The sequence below is a fragment of the Anopheles gambiae genome, chromosome 3, assembly GCF_943734735.2.
Source record: "Anopheles gambiae chromosome 3, idAnoGambNW_F1_1, whole genome shotgun sequence".
Lineage (NCBI taxonomy): Eukaryota > Metazoa > Arthropoda > Insecta > Diptera > Culicidae > Anopheles > Anopheles gambiae.
The window spans coordinates 1,520,946-1,539,246 of record NC_064602.1 but is presented as its reverse complement, the minus strand read 5'-3'; the positions used below and the strand labels follow the sequence as shown (position 1 = coordinate 1,539,246).

The 18,301-nt window shown below is 48.7% G+C and overlaps 3 protein-coding genes across 6 annotated transcripts; all 3 read right to left on the bottom strand.

Annotated features, from left to right (window-relative positions):
- Positions 1–240: 240 nt before the first annotated feature.
- LOC1278121 (sodium-coupled monocarboxylate transporter 1) lies at positions 241–5,041 on the bottom strand. Of its 2 annotated transcripts, none has more exons than XM_317660.6 (7): positions 3,862–5,041; positions 2,770–3,318; positions 2,650–2,701; positions 2,529–2,596; positions 2,305–2,459; positions 1,529–1,669; positions 241–1,436 (listed from the first exon to the last, which is right to left on the bottom strand). In XM_317660.6, exons 2-7 carry the CDS (start codon positions 3,316–3,318, stop codon positions 461–463), a joined length of 1,941 nt encoding a protein of 646 aa, XP_317660.5. In that variant the 5' UTR covers positions 3,862–5,041; the 3' UTR covers positions 241–460. The 2 variants fall into 2 exon arrangements, with proteins under 2 accessions (XP_317660.5, XP_061512465.1); XM_061656481.1 differs by having other exon boundaries at positions 3,890–5,041.
- Positions 5,042–5,158: 117 nt separating this feature from the next.
- LOC1278123 (sodium-coupled monocarboxylate transporter 1) lies at positions 5,159–12,301 on the bottom strand. 3 transcript variants are annotated; one of them, XM_061656479.1, is made up of 8 exons: positions 12,064–12,301; positions 11,648–11,712; positions 8,162–8,762; positions 8,023–8,090; positions 7,787–7,941; positions 7,178–7,318; positions 6,122–7,100; positions 5,159–6,056 (listed from the first exon to the last, which is right to left on the bottom strand). In XM_061656479.1, exons 3-8 carry the CDS (start codon positions 8,760–8,762, stop codon positions 6,039–6,041), a joined length of 1,962 nt encoding a protein of 653 aa, XP_061512463.1. In that variant the 5' UTR covers positions 11,648–11,712; positions 12,064–12,301; the 3' UTR covers positions 5,159–6,038. The 3 variants fall into 3 exon arrangements, with proteins under 3 accessions (XP_061512463.1, XP_061512464.1, XP_317663.5); XM_061656480.1 differs by lacking the exon at positions 11,648–11,712; XM_317663.5 differs by lacking the exons at positions 11,648–11,712; positions 12,064–12,301 and adding an exon at positions 11,254–11,465.
- Positions 12,302–12,458: 157 nt separating this feature from the next.
- LOC3291596 (uncharacterized) lies at positions 12,459–18,215 on the bottom strand. Its single transcript, XM_061662167.1, has 6 exons — positions 16,757–18,215; positions 14,650–16,674; positions 14,272–14,563; positions 13,872–14,199; positions 13,648–13,802; positions 12,459–13,580 (listed from the first exon to the last, which is right to left on the bottom strand). The coding sequence occupies exons 1-6, from the start codon at positions 17,502–17,504 to the stop codon at positions 13,232–13,234; spliced, it is 3,897 nt and encodes a 1,298-aa protein (XP_061518151.1). The 5' UTR covers positions 17,505–18,215; the 3' UTR covers positions 12,459–13,231.
- Between the last annotated feature and the right edge of the window lie 86 nt (positions 18,216–18,301).

Sequence of the window (18,301 nt, the reverse complement as noted above, 5' to 3'; positions counted from 1 at the left end):
AAACGTCAAGTATGCATTTCTCATCGGAGCGTCGAAACAACACAAACAACTCAACAACAAACAAATTTTCAACAACATTAGTATTTTGTTCCCAGTTTTTATTGATTTTATTTATGCATTACAAAATCTATTACAAATCTGTTTTTCTGGTTGTATTAAAAAATAAACATTCAAACGGTTTAAAAACGGTTATTATTAAAATTCGTTCATCTTTGCACTACTGGTGAAATCACAGCTTGGTTGGAGTTTGTACAAATATATTTGTGAATCGTTTAAATTGAGAGATTTTTTTTGTGGCGCTTTTGGAAAAATTGTATCGTTATACCCTGATAATTACGACTACACTAAGCTCGCTTTTAAGTACATTTGTTTTTACTCATATGTCTAGTTGAATATATTCGTCGTGCTACTATTGCACAGTACAATAACATCTAGTCTTAAATTTTCTGCTAATATTTTCCTACCATCTTGTTCTCGCTTCTTTACCTACCTGACCGTTCAGATCGTTCGCTGGACCTGGAGGCACGCTCGCTTGTGCTTGCATTTCTTCGTTGAATATTGTCGCGTTTTTGTTTACCGTTCCAAAGTAGCTGAACGACTCTACCGGCAGCAAACGATGGATGACGGGCGAGATCAGTTCCGGATCGATGTGTCGCAGATCGCGTGGTCCCGTGAGGAACGATACGATCGTTCCAACGACCAGCACTGTCGTTACACCGATCGGTGTGATCCAATGGTAGGACAACCGGTACAGTGGAAACACTCCACTCTCGTCCGGGTAGACAGGATCGACTAGGGTAATATTTCCCACCAGCTCTTCGATGCACCCGTCGATCGATACGGGCAGCTTGCGTGCAACGATCTCCCCTGCACCGCTTGCAATTTGATTCCCCAGCGACACCCAACCGGACAGAAGTGCTCCTGCAATACCCCCAACCAGTGCTCCCTTGGTGTTACTCCACGGGACCAACATCCCCAGCGTGAAGATCCCTCCCGTCGTGCCGTTGGCAATCGCTGCAAGTGTGGCCGACACGATCAATATTCCATCCAGCTTATCGATGATAAACAGACACCCCAAAGCAGTGAGTCCCAGTATCACCACACAGCAACGAACGAAAATGTTTGCCTTTAAAGGGCTCGGGTTGAGCTGGAACAACCCACGCAGCACATCCTCCAGCAGAACCGCCGAGACGGAGTTCAGTATTACCGACATGGAGCTAAGCGCGGCTCCAAACACGCCGGCAATGAACAGGCCCGGCATGCCGCGCAGATGTCCGACCGACTCCATCACATAGTGCGGGAACAGCTGATCGTTGGTCGAGACCAGCCCGACCGAGGCAGGATCACAGTCGAAGTACTTGCCGTACAGCAGCAGCCCCGCGTAGCAGCAAACCGACACAAACACTCCCATCGCTACCGTGAACATGGCAATGGAGCTGTGCAAGAGGGAAGAAAGGGAAGAGTGTTCCAGTCATATCACATGCCGATAACGTCCACGAGCTGATAAACAGCATCCCAGGTAACTTACAGCCTCGCTGTCCTCAGATTCGGTAGGGACATGTACCGCTGTACCATCGTTTGATTGACGGAGTTGAACGAGGTCCAGTAGAAGAAGCCGCCAATCAGGACCGCCCAGAACGTTTGCCGCCCGTACAGCGTGGGGCTCATGCTGTGGGGAGGGGAAAAAGAAGAAAAACAAAAGAAACATACATCTTTGGATTGCACAACTTATGAAATCAGGAAAGTACAAGATGCGTTGCTCTTTTCTTCTGTCGCTATCTTTTGTCTCTCCTCTCTTGGGGGCATCTTTACGCGGAAGCGCGCCGCTGTGTAGCGTGCTAATCGCTGATTGATTGATTGTTCTGTCCTGGCCATATTGAGGCGCTGGTTCGGCACACGTGTGCTTGAATTGAGTCCGTCGCGATATTGGGCCGCTTCATTCAAAACCATTGTACCCAATCATTGGACGGCCAAGAGGTTAACTGCCAAAAAACTAATCAAAGTTTTGAATACCGCTGTCTCGCTGTTCCCTTCTCGGAAAGGGGTTTGATGATAGCCTTGTGCTTGGTCAGCAACCTGCTGGACACATTCAGTAACCTTTCCCAGCTTACCAACAATAAGGCACTGCTAGTCTCACTATCTTTGCTCCCTGTACGGCCTCCATAAACATTAATTGCTCAATGTTGACAAACATGGAGCACGTGAGCCCTCTCTGGGTGTCCCATAAAACCCCTCCTCCAACATTGTTGAGTTTCTGTCCTGTGATAATCTAAGATGCGTCTTATCGCCTTTTTCGTATCTTACTTCAAGAAGTCTATCCGTCCACCTTCCATCGATCGCTCCCAGATGACGTCCAGCCCGCCAACCGCGATTGTGCCGATGATCACCACGACAACGACGGAGATAAACATCACCACCACCTGCCAAGCGTCGGTAAAGACGACCGCCTTGATGCCACCCTTAAAAGGAAAGCGAAAGTTTGTATGTAAGCATTCCCATTTGGACGCGTTTGGAGCGCAGATCCTTACCAGGAGTGTGTAAAAAATGCAGACGAGGGACACGATCGCTCCGATCATGTACAAATTTAGTCCAGTCACTGCAAATAATAGAGCACGTTATTATTTTTTATATCAGAAGTTATTTATTTACCTTGATTAAATGCCAACGCTGGTACGTAGATGATCATTGGAAGGAACAGCATCTGCAATTGACATTTAAAGTTATTTCAAATAATATTGAATCGCTTTTTTAAGTTGCACACGATCATACCTGATCGATCACAAACATCACCGAAGCGATCGAACGGACGTGTCTGTTAAACCGCAGCTCCAGATATTCGTACGAAGAGTTCAGCTTCAGCGAGCAAAACACCGGCAGATAGATCGTGCACACGGCTACCCCCGTCAGGATGATCGGTACCACGATCAACCAGTACTGCGTCCCGAAGTTGTAGATCTCTGCCGGTGTGCCCAGTATCGTTACACCGGATATGTATCCCGCCACAAGACTCATCGCCACTGGGAATGCTTTTAGCTTGCGTGACCCGAGCAAGTACTCATCGATCGTGGACGATCCAAACGGGCTGATCGGAGTCTTACTCTCCACCGATCCTACCGTGGGGGGATTTTCACCCAGATCGAGATCACTCGTATCCGTGGCCGTGGGTGTATCCTTCGTTTTGGTGCGTTTGAAGAACCCAAAGTAGATCCCGCAAGCAGCGGAAAGGATCAGCATTGCGGCAAACATACAGTAATCCACCACACCGAACTGGTACAGCTCACGGATGCTGTCGAGCACGGTGCCTCTGCTAGAATCCATCTGTATTAAAGGGCAATGCAGAAGCAATGGCAGAAGAGCTTTAATATTTGTTTTCAAGAGCACTTATCCTCCAATCTCGGCGTCGTCAACGTGACCTTTCCAAAACAGTTGCTTCTTGCTTGCTTGCCATTCTCAAATTTACTGTTTTTTTTTGTTTTATGTTTCTTTTTAAACACCCACAGCATAGCAAAGCATTGGGGGATGAGATGCACGAAAACAAGATATCAAATTTCCGAGACAAGATTATTGCTATGTAAATTGCAAACGCTGGCAGTCGCCTTTACGGTCCATTTCCAATGACACGGTGGCGTCGATTTTAATGATTTTTTGTTTTGTTAATTTCTGCTCTCTTCACACTCTCACTCTCTCACGCACACTCTCTATTTGATGTTTGCTTTCTAGCAGGTGTTGCACTGTTTGAAAACAACTTCTAAATTTAACTGAGTACTCTCATTTCCCATCACCAATGTCGCGTTTTGTGCGAATGCTCAACCTTACCACACGTGCCGAGGCAAACAGCAGTTCCAATTTCTTTTCGCTTACCTCTTACGAAAAAGAGAAAAAAACACACCTCCAACACGTTACCGAACGAATGCTGGCACGACGACACCTTCAATTGCACATTCCCCTTGTCGACAACGGGGCGAGTCCTGCCTTCACCGGCACTGCCCTGCTTCCTTCTGCGCGGCACAATGCACACTGAAGGAGACGCACTTTTCCGCACGGCTAGCGCGATTAACACGCCCGTCCCACGCCCGTTCGCTCGCGTTCGGCGACTGGCCGATGGTCGGCTGGTTCACACCTCAAACCGGACCGGCACACTGCTGGTGCTGTTAATGCAGTGGTGGTAGTGGCAGCCGGCGACACTGCTGATATTGGTGGACGCGCGCGGTTTGTTGCTTGTTTATTGCCGGCACACGCATGGACGGCCACGTTGTCACGGCAATCAAACGGCGCTACAACAAACGCAAGGATCGTCGTCGGCACCGAGTGTTGTTTCGAAGGGTATTAGTTTAGTACATTATCACCTTTATTTTTGTGCTAATTTAAATTTCATTCGACGCACTTAACAGTCTTTTTCTTTTTGCTAAATCGATTTCAATTTTATTTGGTTGTCGAGAGCCGCCACAATAATTATTACACCTTTTACCACACCGTTGTCGGCCACCGACGAAAGGGTAACGTTATGAAATAGCAGTTACGCGCAATCGCAGTTAAATCCTGCCAATTATTCTATTTTCCTTCCGTAAAAACAACACCATTCAAGCGTTTATAATTGCTCCATTATAAACGTAATCAACAGAAAGACAATAGATTCCGTCCCACGCTAATTGCACTACATACGCCTTTTTACATTGTTTATTTTCTTAGTACACTTTTCCCCACACACTGTCCCCTCACACTCACAGAAATCATAAATTGTAATCCTTATCAGGAGCGTCTACCTGTTTGATTCTCTGTTCTCAGCGCCTGGATAGGTGTGTGTGTGTGTGTGGGTGTGTTTTGTTTATCTTTCCAACCCGCTAGAAACAACGGGCCCACAAACCGCGACAGTACAACGCATGCGGCATGCTTTCCAACCGAGCACATGGAACCGCGAAGAAATTGCTCATGAACACTCGTGAACACATGAACACAGGTTCATTTTGTCTTCCCGCGGTTTTGCACGTCGATAGAAGCGCGTTTGTTACAGAATTTGTGATGACCTGTTGCGAACTCTACTTGGTTTTGGAGTGTGATATCATTAGTATTAGTATTAGTATTGGGATAGAGCAATCAATAAATGTTATATGGCCTCTTTTCATTATTTATTTCTTCATAAAACAGTCTCCACACTGTGTCGTATTCATACATCTGCTTTATTTTTACTACATTCATTACATACACCTATCAACCTGTTTTAAGCATTCGTCTTTGAACTCACTTCCCAAACTAAGCACATTGGCTTTTACAATACATAACTTCACCCTCCTTCCAGTTGCAATCAAACCATCCTTTCAATCAATAACCACCACACAACAAACAACAAGAGAAGAAGAAAAACAAAACAACTTCTCCAGTCCGTGTCCGACTGGATCCACTTCTTTTGCACCGCGTTTTTTTTTTTGCACCATGGTCTATCACAGATCGTGTAACGATATGGTGGGAGGTAGGGGGAGGGTATTGGGGATGGTGGTGGTCGTGGAAGAGGTGGTTGCATACTTGCTGACCCATACCCTCACACGCTTACGCGTACAATCACGTAAATCTTACAAAACCTAAAGCAAAACAAACCAAAAACACAATTTACCGTACAATATCGAACTGGCTGCTCTTTAAACCGTACTGGCCGTCAACCCCCAAAACCCACAAACACACACCCCACTGTAAGTAAGGAAGTCAAGTAGACACTCGATTGTTTTGTACACAGTCTTACTAAGAGCCAAAAGTGAACTACTACTTCTGGAATGGCTGCCCGGGCGCCCTCGGTCCCGCCTTTACTACCTAAACTACGTACGTCGTTTGTCTTTGCGCATTTTTCAATAACCTCTATCGTTCGCTCTCCGTCCCTCTCTCTCTCGCACACACAAAGGTGTCTTAGTGTTAGCGGTGGATCAGATCCAGAGTTGATGACTATCGAATTTGGCACGGTGCTGCCGCGTAGGTCCCAATTTCCCGATGCAGGGATTCTCCACGGGATATGCGTTAAGTTCGTTTTTCAGTTATCATCAGTAGCTTCATCATCGAGATTTCGTTACCTGTTGAAGGAAACAATGCCAATAAGAGACTTTACTTTCCCTCTTCTGGATTTTGCAATACATACCTGTCCATTGCGTTCCACCGTTGTGCCGTACGGTGTGCCGGAAGAGGACGCAATGTTCGTGTGAGGTTGCATTTCTTCACAAAATATCACCGGCGCCGCTGCACCACAGTTTTTGCTTGCCGTTCCAAAGTTGCCGAACGATTCTTGGGGCAGGAACCGATGGATGACGGGCGAGATCAGTTCCGGATCGATGTGCCGCAGATCGCGTGGTCCCGTGAGGAACGATACGATCGTTCCGACGATCAGCACTGTCGTTACACCGATCGGTGTGATCCAGTGGTAAGACAACCGGTACAGCGGAAACACTCCACTCTCGTCCGGGTAGACAGGATTCACCATCGTAACGTTGGTGACCAGATCTTCGATGCAGCCGTCGATCGAGACGGGCAGCTTGTGTGGGACGATCTCACCCGCCGCCCCGGCAAATTGGCTGCCAAGCGACACCCAGCCGGACAGAAGCGCACCGGACACACCTCCGAACAGGGCACCCTTGGTGTTGCTCCACGGGACCAACATGCCCAGCGTGAAGATGCCGCACGTAGTGCCGGCAGCAATGGCAGATAGCGATGTCGCTACGCTCAAGATACCGCCCAGCTTTTCGATGATGAACAAACAGCCCATAGCGGCCAGCCCGAGCACCACTACACTCCCCCGCACGAACACGTTCGCGACGAAAGGGGATGGGTTTACCCGGAACAGCCCTTTCAGTATGTCCTCCAGCAGGACGGCTGAGGTAGAGTTTAGCACCACGGAAAGGGAGCTAAGCGCGGCTCCAAACACGCCGGCAATGAACAGGCCCGGGATGCCCTTCAGCTTGCCCACCGATTCCATCACGTAGTGCGGAAACAGCTGATCGTCCGTCGTCACCAGCCCAACGGTGGTCGGGTCGCATTCGAAGTACTTGCCATACAGCAGCAGCCCCGCGTAGCAGCACACCGACACAAACACACCCATTCCTACGGTAAACATGGCGATGGAGCTGTGGAATGTCACAAACAACGGTGTTAACAGTTAGCACATAGTAACAGCAAACATGATATGATAAACGTTACTTACAGCTTTGCTTTCTTCAGATTCGGTAGGGACATGTAGCGCTGTACCATCGTTTGATTGACGGAGTTGAACGAGGTCCAGTAGAAGAAGCCACCGATCAGCACCGCCCAGAACGTTTGTCGCTCGTACATCGAGGGATTAAAGCTGTTGGGAAGGGAATTAAAGATAACATTGATTAATTAGCACAAGTGATTGATCGTAGCACCGAATCAAAGGGCTGTATAATTAGTCTAAAATCTCCACACAAATAAATCCTATCGCACGCAGGTACGATCATAAATTATAAAGGAGAACCGCGAGAGAGCGACGGAGCGAGAGGCTGAAAAATGTATTCCAGGCAATAAAGCGTTTCCCAATGTACTTTGCACTGTAACTGTTGCAAGAAGCCGTAGGGTGCTGTGTCACATTGTTTGCCAGCAAAACAGGAACATTTAACACGTTGATAAAAAAGGAAACTGTACTAGTTATACACCGATGCTAACGTATCTTATCGTCGGGGTGTGGAGGGTAATATAACCCCAATAGTAGCAGTAAAGGAGGGCAATGTACTGCTTCATGCATGTATACTGGGTCGGGAGCTCCAACTCTCATAATTGTAGAATATTGTCTTACTTGAAGAAGTCTATCCGGCCACCTTCTACCGACCGGTCCCAGATGACATCAGGGCCGCCGATTGCGATCGTTCCGATAATTACGACAACTACCACCGAGATGAACATTACGACCACTTGCCACGCATCGGTAAATACCACCGCTTTGATGCCTCCCTGGAATAATTACGACAAATTAAAAACATTAATATTTATACAATTGGGCTGATCGATCGACTCGATTTCGAGCGCACTTACCAGTAATGTGTAAAATATACAAACTACGCACACGATCGCACCGATCACGTACAGATTGAAGCCGGTTACTAAAAACACAAAAATAAAACAATTAGTAAGGGATTCTTTCCTGAAGATTGATTGGCCAAAGGGATCTTACCTTGATTGAAAGCTAACGCTGGCACATAGATGATCATCGGTAGGAAAAGCAGCTCGTCTATGACAAACATCACTGACGCTATCGATCGAACGGACGAACTGAACCGCAGCTCCAGATATTCGTACGAAGAGTTCAGCTTCAACGAGCAAAACACCGGCAGATACACGGTACAAACCGCAACACCCATCAGCAGAATGGGAATCACGATCAACCAGTACTGCGTGCCGAAGTTGTAAATCTCCGCCGGAGTTCCCAGTATCGTTACCCCGGATATGTATCCCGCCACAAGACTCATCGCCACTGGGAATGCTTTTAACTTGCGTGATCCGAGCAAGTACTCATCCATCGTTGAGGAACCGAACGTGGTTTTGGTGCGCTTGCTCCCGCTCGCCACCGTCACCGTACGGTGGGCACTCTCATCGTCACTGCTGCTGCTTTCCGGCGTCTCCGAATCACCGCCCTTGTTCCGCTTAAAGAACCCAAAGTAGATCCCGCAGGCAGCGGAAAGGATCAGCATCGCACCGAACATGCAGTAGTCGACCACGCTGAACTGGTACAGCTCTCGGAGGCTTTCCGCCAGTGTACTTCTCCCGGACGCCATCTGCAACGGAGAAGAAAAAATATGTATATTGCTTTCATTCCTTTCAATCGATGACTAATAAATGCGATATCGATCATTCGGTGGTGATATCTTTTCGGACACCATTTCCTCCCACAAAAGGTTGCTCTTATCACGCTCGTGTTGACAATCGACAAGGCGTTATATGGATTTAATGCTTTGGCGCACTGGACGGCACGATACGGTACGACGAATCAGGCGCACGTCTACATTTTCACAGAAACGTAAACTGAGACTTTGACCCCCTGCACCACCATCTAGACACACACACACGCGCGATAACGGACAGTCGGTGTAAAACCGGTCATAAAAAATGGAACCACGCTCAGTGGGACTTGTGATAAAGAATCATCATCACAGAGCCAGGGCCCTCCCCTATTGATGTCCGTTGGAGGGTTTGGAGTGACTGGACAAATTATACCACCAGTACCAGTACCGCTTCCGGGGGACAATCACGAATAGAAAAATGATCAGAAAAGATGGGCTGCTGTACTACATCTCATCGAACTTCAATCGAATGTACCAGGATTGACGTAAAAAGCATCACACAAAGATCTCCTCATGCCGGCTCACAAGTACACGGCAGCAATTAGCGAGACGATTGCCGTCTAATTGCGTACCACAGTTCTGGCACATGTTTGTAGAGGGGGACGATCGTCGGTCGGGTTTGTTTGCACTATGTGAGCGTCACCCGGCCTGCACCGGTATTTAATTTATGGATATGAAAGCTTTCCAGAAGCATCCAGAGGCTCTCATCTCCTGCTCAATTCGGTATGATTTATTAGAAGTGAGTTGTGGGTTGTGTTTCCCCTACTGCGGAACAATATTCATTTCATGTTAAAGTTTGCAAATGATATCAATCTATTTTTAACGTCTAATTTACATAAACCGCTGCAACCGGTTCTCTCGAACTAGCAAAAACAAGAAGTTCAATAGGGCGCGCTCGGCCACGCTCAGCCGGAGGAACCGGAGGAGGGGTTTTTGAGGGCACGTTTGGACTTTGGACCGCGGACAGGCGCAACCTCGGGAGGCGCGTGTTCGCGTGTTTCTATTAGCGTTGCGTTATTATTATTGTGATGTGTGTGACGTTATATTCGCGTGATGTCGAGATTGATTGTTTGTTTTCTCGACTCCCCTCTCTCTCTCTCTATGCGCTCTTCTTTTAAATGGTGGACGAGCTAAACTTGTTTACTTTCGCACTGGGCGACCCATTATCACAGACATGAGAACCTTCGCAAAAGGTTGAAAGGGTGGAAAGCTCAACGCGTTGTTTAGACGGCCACAATTAGAGTGCGAGCACACAAACAGACTGTCGGTAAACAAACGACTCTTTCTTCGATTTATAGGCACACCAAAGGCCGGTGTTGCTCGTGGCATACTCATTGAGTCGTCGTCGTCGTCGTCGTCGCCGTTGTTGGCCTGCATTCGCCTGCAAGCACAAAGCGAACCCGCAAAACGTCTTGTGCGGTTACGCATGCATTGATTCCGTCACGGGGTCAACGCTGAACTTAAGTGAAGGTTGCCGCGGTTTCATTACGTTCCCTTTTTTTTTGTTCAATGTGTGTCTTCGATTTTCGAATGGTTTGTTACATCCCATTGGCGGTTGTTTTGCGCTTCTGTGGTTACGATGCTCCGCCTAAAAAAAGGTATATTTAGAGCGAATGGTTGAGAACGGATCGTAACGCTTGCGGGTGAAGAATGTCTCAACGATGACGATGCATATGCAAAAAGAAAACGATCACTTCGAACGGCACTATTTAACCACAATGTAACAACAGTCCTTCCTTTCTGATCAATAACACTGTTCAAGGGCACACAAACGAATCCATTCACATTCGTTCCTGCACAGAGGATTGTTCAAACTTATCACAATATTCAACCTCGCTGTGTGACGCACTCGAATGGATAAAACACTCATCAGCACCTCACCGTCACCAGAGCTTGATTACGAGATAATCGTAATAGCAACAAAAAACAAGCATAACGGTAAAATCTATTACATTCCACGCTGCCTCACGCTGTTCGATAACGATCAAAGGGAGCGACTCATCGTCTGCTGCTCTTTTTGTTGCAATATTCCGATATCACACGATATCACACCTGCGACACTAGGCCAGGCCATGACGCCCGTCGATGTATCCACTTGTATCCCTCTACAGCGAACTTTCACCGTTAAGTCTGGCCAGGAACGATAAGAATGCGCTTCGAGCGAGAAGCACTTGGCGGAAGTGCATTTACACTCCCCCACTAATCGAATAAACATGCCCCACCACCTATCAAACTATCGACGCATCGCGTGTCTTGCTTGTCTGTGCTTTCCTTTAATTAGATGCACCTGATTCCGCACACACCCTCAAGGACGCCCAGCCGAGCGAACGAACCCGCTTTTCCGGGTGAGATAACGTTACGGTTCAATTCTACGGTGATCTCCTGTCCGTGAGGCACACTGACCGCCTCTGCGAAAGTACACTACCTTGAGCACCGCAAGCGATAAGCAAAAAAACGCGAGCGACCTTCCCCGCAGTGGTGGTGGTGGTAGAAGTGGTTCACGATGCTCGCGTATTACAATGGGCTACCCGGCACACGCGTTTTGTTCTCGCTAGCTCGCGCGCTAAGCGTACTGGCTGGCTCGGTAGCACAATCAGCACTATACGCGGGCATCGATCGCGGTCCCGTACAAGCGGTGTTGTGAGCAGCCAACCGCTTCGCCACGTGCTCTGGTGGTAGTGGTGTGTACAGGTCGGTTTCTTCGCGACCACCACGGTTGCGTGCACGTTGCGCCACCACCACCGCATCGGGAGCCTGACGCCCTACATGCCTTATGCTTACAGCAAATGAATGAATGAATGAATGGAGTTGTGTACTACCTCTCGCACACACTGGCGCACGGGGATGGAGAAACGAGGGATGGTTCAGCTGCGCGGTGTGTTTCCTAGAATGAAAGTTTTGTTAACAAACTATTAGACATTTTGGTATCGATTTTGGTGTAATACTATTTTACTGAAAATAAAATCACTCATCGGGCGAATCACACTGCGCCATGGTTTGTTTACTTGCAAGCTCACCCCATTACTAGCCAAATTCCTGGCATTATGCAATTCATTCATCGCGCAGTAACCACTGCCCCCATTGCCCTTTTCTTGCCTTCCAAGATATTCCGCCCATGCGAATTAGAATTTCGAACACACAATATACTTGGACACTTGTGGAAACAGTACTGCCAACGCAGAATCATCCACGAATACGCAAACTAAGTGATACTTTCCCAATATCACAAACTTACAGCTGCTATGATGTGGCACCATTGGCTGGGAGTTGGGACACCAAGGACGTGGTTCACACTGAAGCCGTACCCCCAAAGAAGATGCAAAATGGCCTCTGCCGCCGACCTTTGGTTCGTTGTGCTGTCCTATTTGTTGCCTAAAACACTAGAATTCTAATACACGAGCAATTTCCATGACTGTGAGCCGAACAAATGCGAACTGTTGGACGTGCGCGCCAATCACAACAAACAAACCTCTGTTTTGACATTTCTCGATGACGTCACAGCCACTATGGGACGGGTATGGACATAAACGATACAAGTACACGCGATCGTTTTTCCAGATATTTTACAGCAAACAAATGGACTAATTAATTTCTTTCGTCAATTTCAATTGGTCGACACGCTTTGTACCGTTTGTTCATGTAAATTCATTAATTAAAATATACTTTATTGTAGTCGCGTCTCGTGCACACAAAAAAACACTCACCGGAACGCATTGCGCTCTAATTCATAAGCGAGATCTTAAGGCTTGCAACACCTTTACCTATTTGTTTCCTTTTTTTTCGCATACAGCACTTCAGTTCAGTGGCAAACTTCTTATTCTCTTCTTCTTCTTCTTCTTCTGTTCCTCTTTATTAAAGAATTCGTCCTCCTATCTCACCATCAGGTTTGTCTCGTAATAAGCGACAACGTGCGCTGTACATATTACACTATGTACACAATGAAGCATACTTGTTTCAAACAGATCACACACTTTGCTGCACTCAAATCATATGACAGCCGCATGCTTCCGGATTGCGGACGAAACAACGGCCGGAAGAATTCAAAAGGAACGTGATAAATAAATACTATTTGGAACATACCATTCCATTCATCGCGCGTTGACAAACGCACCGTACGCACACACACACACATTCGCACACGAATTTACATCAAATAATTCCAAAGCACTAAACACTTCATTAGTGCCTCTTCATCTATACATAAGCAACAGTGGAAACAGTGTGTACATAGCACATAAATAATTCACAAAAGCTATGCAGCACTGACAAGGGGGCTTTTGTTGTTGTTGCGGAAATAGCGTTCTAACTAATAGCCGGGTTTCAAATTACGAACTTTTAAACCAAAACATTAACCTGTATGCTTTTTTGCCCCGAAAAGCAGCAGCCTCTTAGTCGTCGTCAGCCTATCGTTTGCTCTCCTCCTGCATGTACTCATCGATCGTTTTCACCGTCAGCAGCTGATCGCTCAAAAACACCAAATCACGCCCACCGTTCCAATGGCCACCGTTTAGTATGCGTTCCCGGGGACGGTACAGGTCAATCCCGCCGTCATTGCTGCGCAGCCGGCTGTAGATGTGGAGCGAGCCTTTGTCGGCCCGCTGCAGATCCTTCTCCAATCGCGGATGGTTTGTCCAGCAAACGGTCGGATCGTTGAGACTGAGCGTCAACAGTTCGCCACTGTCGAACGTCAGACAGTGCCGATGGCCGGCATGATTATCATCCAGTGCCCACTGTTGACTTTCGCTGGTAATACTGTGGAATTGAAGCGATAGTAGAATACTTTAATGCAATGCACGAACAACCGAAACGATTAGTTTACCTCAAGGATGCCAGTGCTGTATCATAGCTATGCGCTATGTACCATGTCGCTTTGTACAGGTTGAGGGCGATCACTTTCACCACCTTTCGGTTACAGCTGGATGCAGGATCTTCTGACTGGTGCATTTGCCACATCATGAGCGTGTTGTCGTTATTCTTGAAAGAACGGAAACACCCCAGTTACTCCTCCACTCTTTCTTACCTTACTCTCTCCCAGCAACTCACCTCTTCAATGTGAAGGAAACAACATACGATCAATCCTAGCTCCAGCTTCAAGTCAACCGTGTGCAGAATGAACCCGCTCTCGTAACACCAAATATGCACGGACGTGTCGCCAAAGCCGATCAGCTTCTTATCATTGATACACTTCAGTGCGTTTAGCTTCTGCTTCACGGTCATAAACTCACGAATGCAGGCCAACGTTTGCATGTCCGGCGTGAGGCTGTACTTGCACAGTCCGGTCCTCGATTCTAGCACCGACACGTGCTCATGCCAGCAGACGAGAAAATCACGCGAGTTTGGCAACGGCATGAACCGGATATCCTCCAGGGAACTGCAACATGACAAACAAACCAAACCACAGTTTACAAAAGGTAAAGAAACATTTATATTGCCAGCTTCTTACCTCTTAACCGTGTCCAATTGGAACGATTTTAAACGCAACTGCTCTTCATACTCCTCATCTTCATTTTCCTCTCCATTGTCGTCGCTGGCAGCAATTGGTACATTGCCTTCACTAACCTTTGCCACCTTGCCGACGGATACCATGTCTAGAAAGTAAGCGTTCACGTAGATCGACACCAGCGGACAGGCGCGTGCCTTATCTTCGCTCAAGTTTCTAGCCCTCGGTTCCAGATAGATGGGATCTTGTTTGTTGAACACGATCCGAGAAGCATTCTGTACATCCACCTCAGTATCTGTAAAGCGAGAAAAAATACGGAAAAGGTTCACAACATGTTCAATCAAGCCACGAACGACTGTCACACTGTCCCTTCCTACATACCACGATTCCAGCGTCGAATTTGAGCGACTCGTTGCCATTCCTGCTTGACGCCAAGGAACACACTCAACCGCGAGTATCGCCAGAAGCTGACAACCTCCTTCTGCACCACCACCAACTGCTCGCCCAGCAGGAAAAGGTGCAACACCTCCCCATCGGCACGGTTCAGCGGGTTTCGCATGCGCTTGCCTTCGTTCACGATGGCTACCGGTGCCGGCGGCTGTCCGGGCGGAATCGATTCGATCGTTTGGCATTCCTTGGAACGCTTCACTACTTGTTCGTGCATTTCGGCGCTGGTCGAGCTGCTGACCGCACTGTCCACCGAGCAGCGGGGCCGTTGCGTTGAGCTTTTGGCCTTCTTTGTCATCACAGGGGTGGATGAGGACGGGGAAGATGCGTTTGAAGATTGTTTCACCTCCCGGGGTGAAGGTTGTTTGTCCGATTTATCAACCACTTTTGGCGATGGCTGCCGCTGCTGTTGCTGTTGCTTCTTTTCGATTGACTCTGCACCGTGCACCTTCTTGCGTTCTGGTCGCGTAGATTTTGCCACCGAGCGTAGGTTCGTGTAACCGTTTCTGTACCGTATTACCTTGCCACTGCGCAGTGAGCTGGTGAGGACGAGGCGCCTTACACCACGCAACCCACTGCTGGCAATGATCGTCGGATGAGCCCTGTGCTTGGACGCTGGCTTCCGCTTGTGTTGCGTCGCTTTCGGTCGAGAATTTGCCTTTGCTTTTGCCGAATTTACAACGGGCGTGACGCTAGAGGTGGTTCCTTCGGCGGTAAGCATGCCATTGCGTTTTTCCGCCTGCACACCGGCCCGATGCCCGGACAGGGCCTGCTCCTCCGTCCGAAACACTGGGCTGATGCGAAGATACTGCAAGAACTTGTCCCGCTCTTCCTCATCCCTGCTCAACAGATACGCGTACGGGTTGGCTTTATAGCGACCATCGGTCGTCTTCAAGCCGGCACACGTGTTGCCAGATTCGTCCCCACGGTCCGCCCCTTCCTGTCCCTGGTCCGCGTCCGCTCGGTATCGCGTCGGTAGTTTGTAGTAGTTTTTGCGCGTCAAAATGCGAATGTTCGATCCGTTCACGTTGCCACCTACCTTATCGATTTCCGGATTAACTTGACTTTTCCGAAAATCCAAGCCATTAGTGTCCACCACCTCGTCCTCGTCGTCATTACGCAGCTTTAGCGCGACCGACATCGGATTGGCAATGGCCGAGTTTGGAGAGTCTAGCGGTGGCACATCGTTGATCGTGCGCCTTTTCTTTACGCTTCTTAGCAATCCCGCACTAGTGCACGGCCCATCGCCAGCTGCCGCTGCTGCTGCTCCGGCGGCATCATCCTCGAGCGGGTCCGAGTCTTCATCGCTTGAACCCTCGTCGGCATCGTAATAGTGCGGCCGCTTGGCACAGGACGACGAGCTCGTTTCGATCTGTGCCTTCGTGGGGATTGAGTGGAGCAGGTCTTCCGCCGTCACCCGCCACTGGTCGATGCGGTCCAGGTGCGACATGGGCGGTACACTTTGGTTGATCTTTTGCAGCATTAAATCGAACTCGCTGAGCGCGTTCGTCTGCTGCGGCTGCTGCCCTCCGTCGGCGGAAAGTTTCCTCCGGTGCGACAAACTGTGCTGGGTGGACAAATGTTTCGACCAGTCGGAGCTGTCATCGTCCCCGAACGAATTGGCCATCGAGCTCGCCTCGACGGCTTCGTCTGCATTGTTCGTCCCAACTGGCTCCTCCTCACACACATCCATACGTTCTGTGGCGGGTTTCTGCGCTGCTGTCGTGTCGCATCTTCGCAACACCACAGTTGGCTGAGCGACAAAGTGATCCTTTTTGGCGTAGGAATAGCTAATACGGCGATTGCTTGCATCCTTGCCACCGTCCGAATGGGACGACTCCTGCTCCAGACTAATCTTTGCAATACCGGGAGCTACACCACCATCCTTATGGAACGAACGGCGGATGATGCAGGACTGTACATTGTTAGGACGGCCTGCAGTGCCGTCTGCTCGGCTTACTGAAACGAAAAAGGAGGGAAAACAGACTAAAAGTTAGTTTGCTCTTTCGCGGCAGCAGTTTTCTTCCAAACTCCAACTTACAGCTGCCCGCCCGGACCAGCTCCGGCAGCCCGATGCGCACGCGAATGTCCTCCAGGCTAACCACCGGATGCATTGCCGGTGACAAGCACCTGCAGCTATCGTCCTCCGCACTCTCCCCGCCGGCAACAACGGTCTGGGAGGGTTTTTTGTTGTACGTTCGATGGAGAATAATGTTGCTGCACGGTTGCGGCCCGCTTGGGGCCATAGCCGCGGTGACGGATTCTAGCTTCATTTGATCTTTTAGCAAAGCAAATGCCCCTGGCTCGTTGGTGAGCGATTCGCTTCGCTCCGGCATGCGTCCCGTCCCATCGAACAGGCGCTCCAAAGTGGTCGGTCTCATCGTGATAGTGGGGGCGATGATTTTTTGACTCCTGCTGCTGTTATCATTTTCATCCGTTTCCTCCCGCTCCTGCTTCTCCTCCTCCCCCTGCTCTTCCACCCGCTGGGACAGCTGGACGTCGTCCTCCTCGTCGATACAATCCACCGGCGACGGGTTGCTTCGCGTCGATTTCGCCAATTCACCTTCGCCTTCGTACTTTTCCAAGTTGATTGAATGCATGGACGCGCTGATAATGGAACCGCTATCGGGTAGTTTCAATACAACAGGGAACGTCTTTCCACAATTGTTACACTTATTGTCAATTACAGTGAAGTGTATGCAAACGATAGGTGTGTGCTCGTCCACCCAGATGCAACCCCAGCAGAACCTGGCACACAAATTGCACAATTCGCACACACATACACGCATGCACCGACACACGCCAGACACTGCTTGGGTTGGTACTCTTTTCCGGTGTGCCACCGAATCGAATTCGACACCGTGGTGTCTGGCTGTACACGCGCTTCAAAGGGTTAACCTGTCCAACCTCAAAACACTTTTCCTACAACGTTAACGCAATTACCGGAAGTCTGTTTGGGGATAATTTTCCAACCTTTTCGCGGGGCGCTCTAACACGGCAAGGACTTGTATGGATGTGGATGATGCGTCTTCGCTTCACTTTTGTCCCACACCGAACACGGCAACACAGCTCAGGCACACTTACAATTCTTATCAAACGATGCGCGACAGGGTCCGATCACTTGCCGTCGTCTACTGCCGAGCGCACTACAATTTAATTACACCATTTTCCACTATCGCGTAGTTACCAAAAATAAACGAATTCACAAAGCGAAAAAACACACAACAAGCCACCTTTAACACAGGTCTGGTCTGGTAGTCAGCATTCTTTTTCGCCACTGTTCCACCTACACACACACACACACGCACACACACATGCATACATCCACAGTGGGACTGCAGTGCGGCGGCTGATTTAAGTAAAAGTTAACCACTGAAAATTCATTCCATCGGATGTTATTTAATTACTGTTTTGTTTGAATAGAGGCAGCCAATTTCGTTCACTGTTTGTTGAGAAAAGTCACTCTTTTCATCGTTCCTCCTGTTCTTCTTGTTCTTCTTTCATCTCCACAACTTTTTCTCGGAAGGGTGCAACACCAGCGCACTCTTTCTGGCCGACTGAAACGTTCGCCATACCACCATAGCGT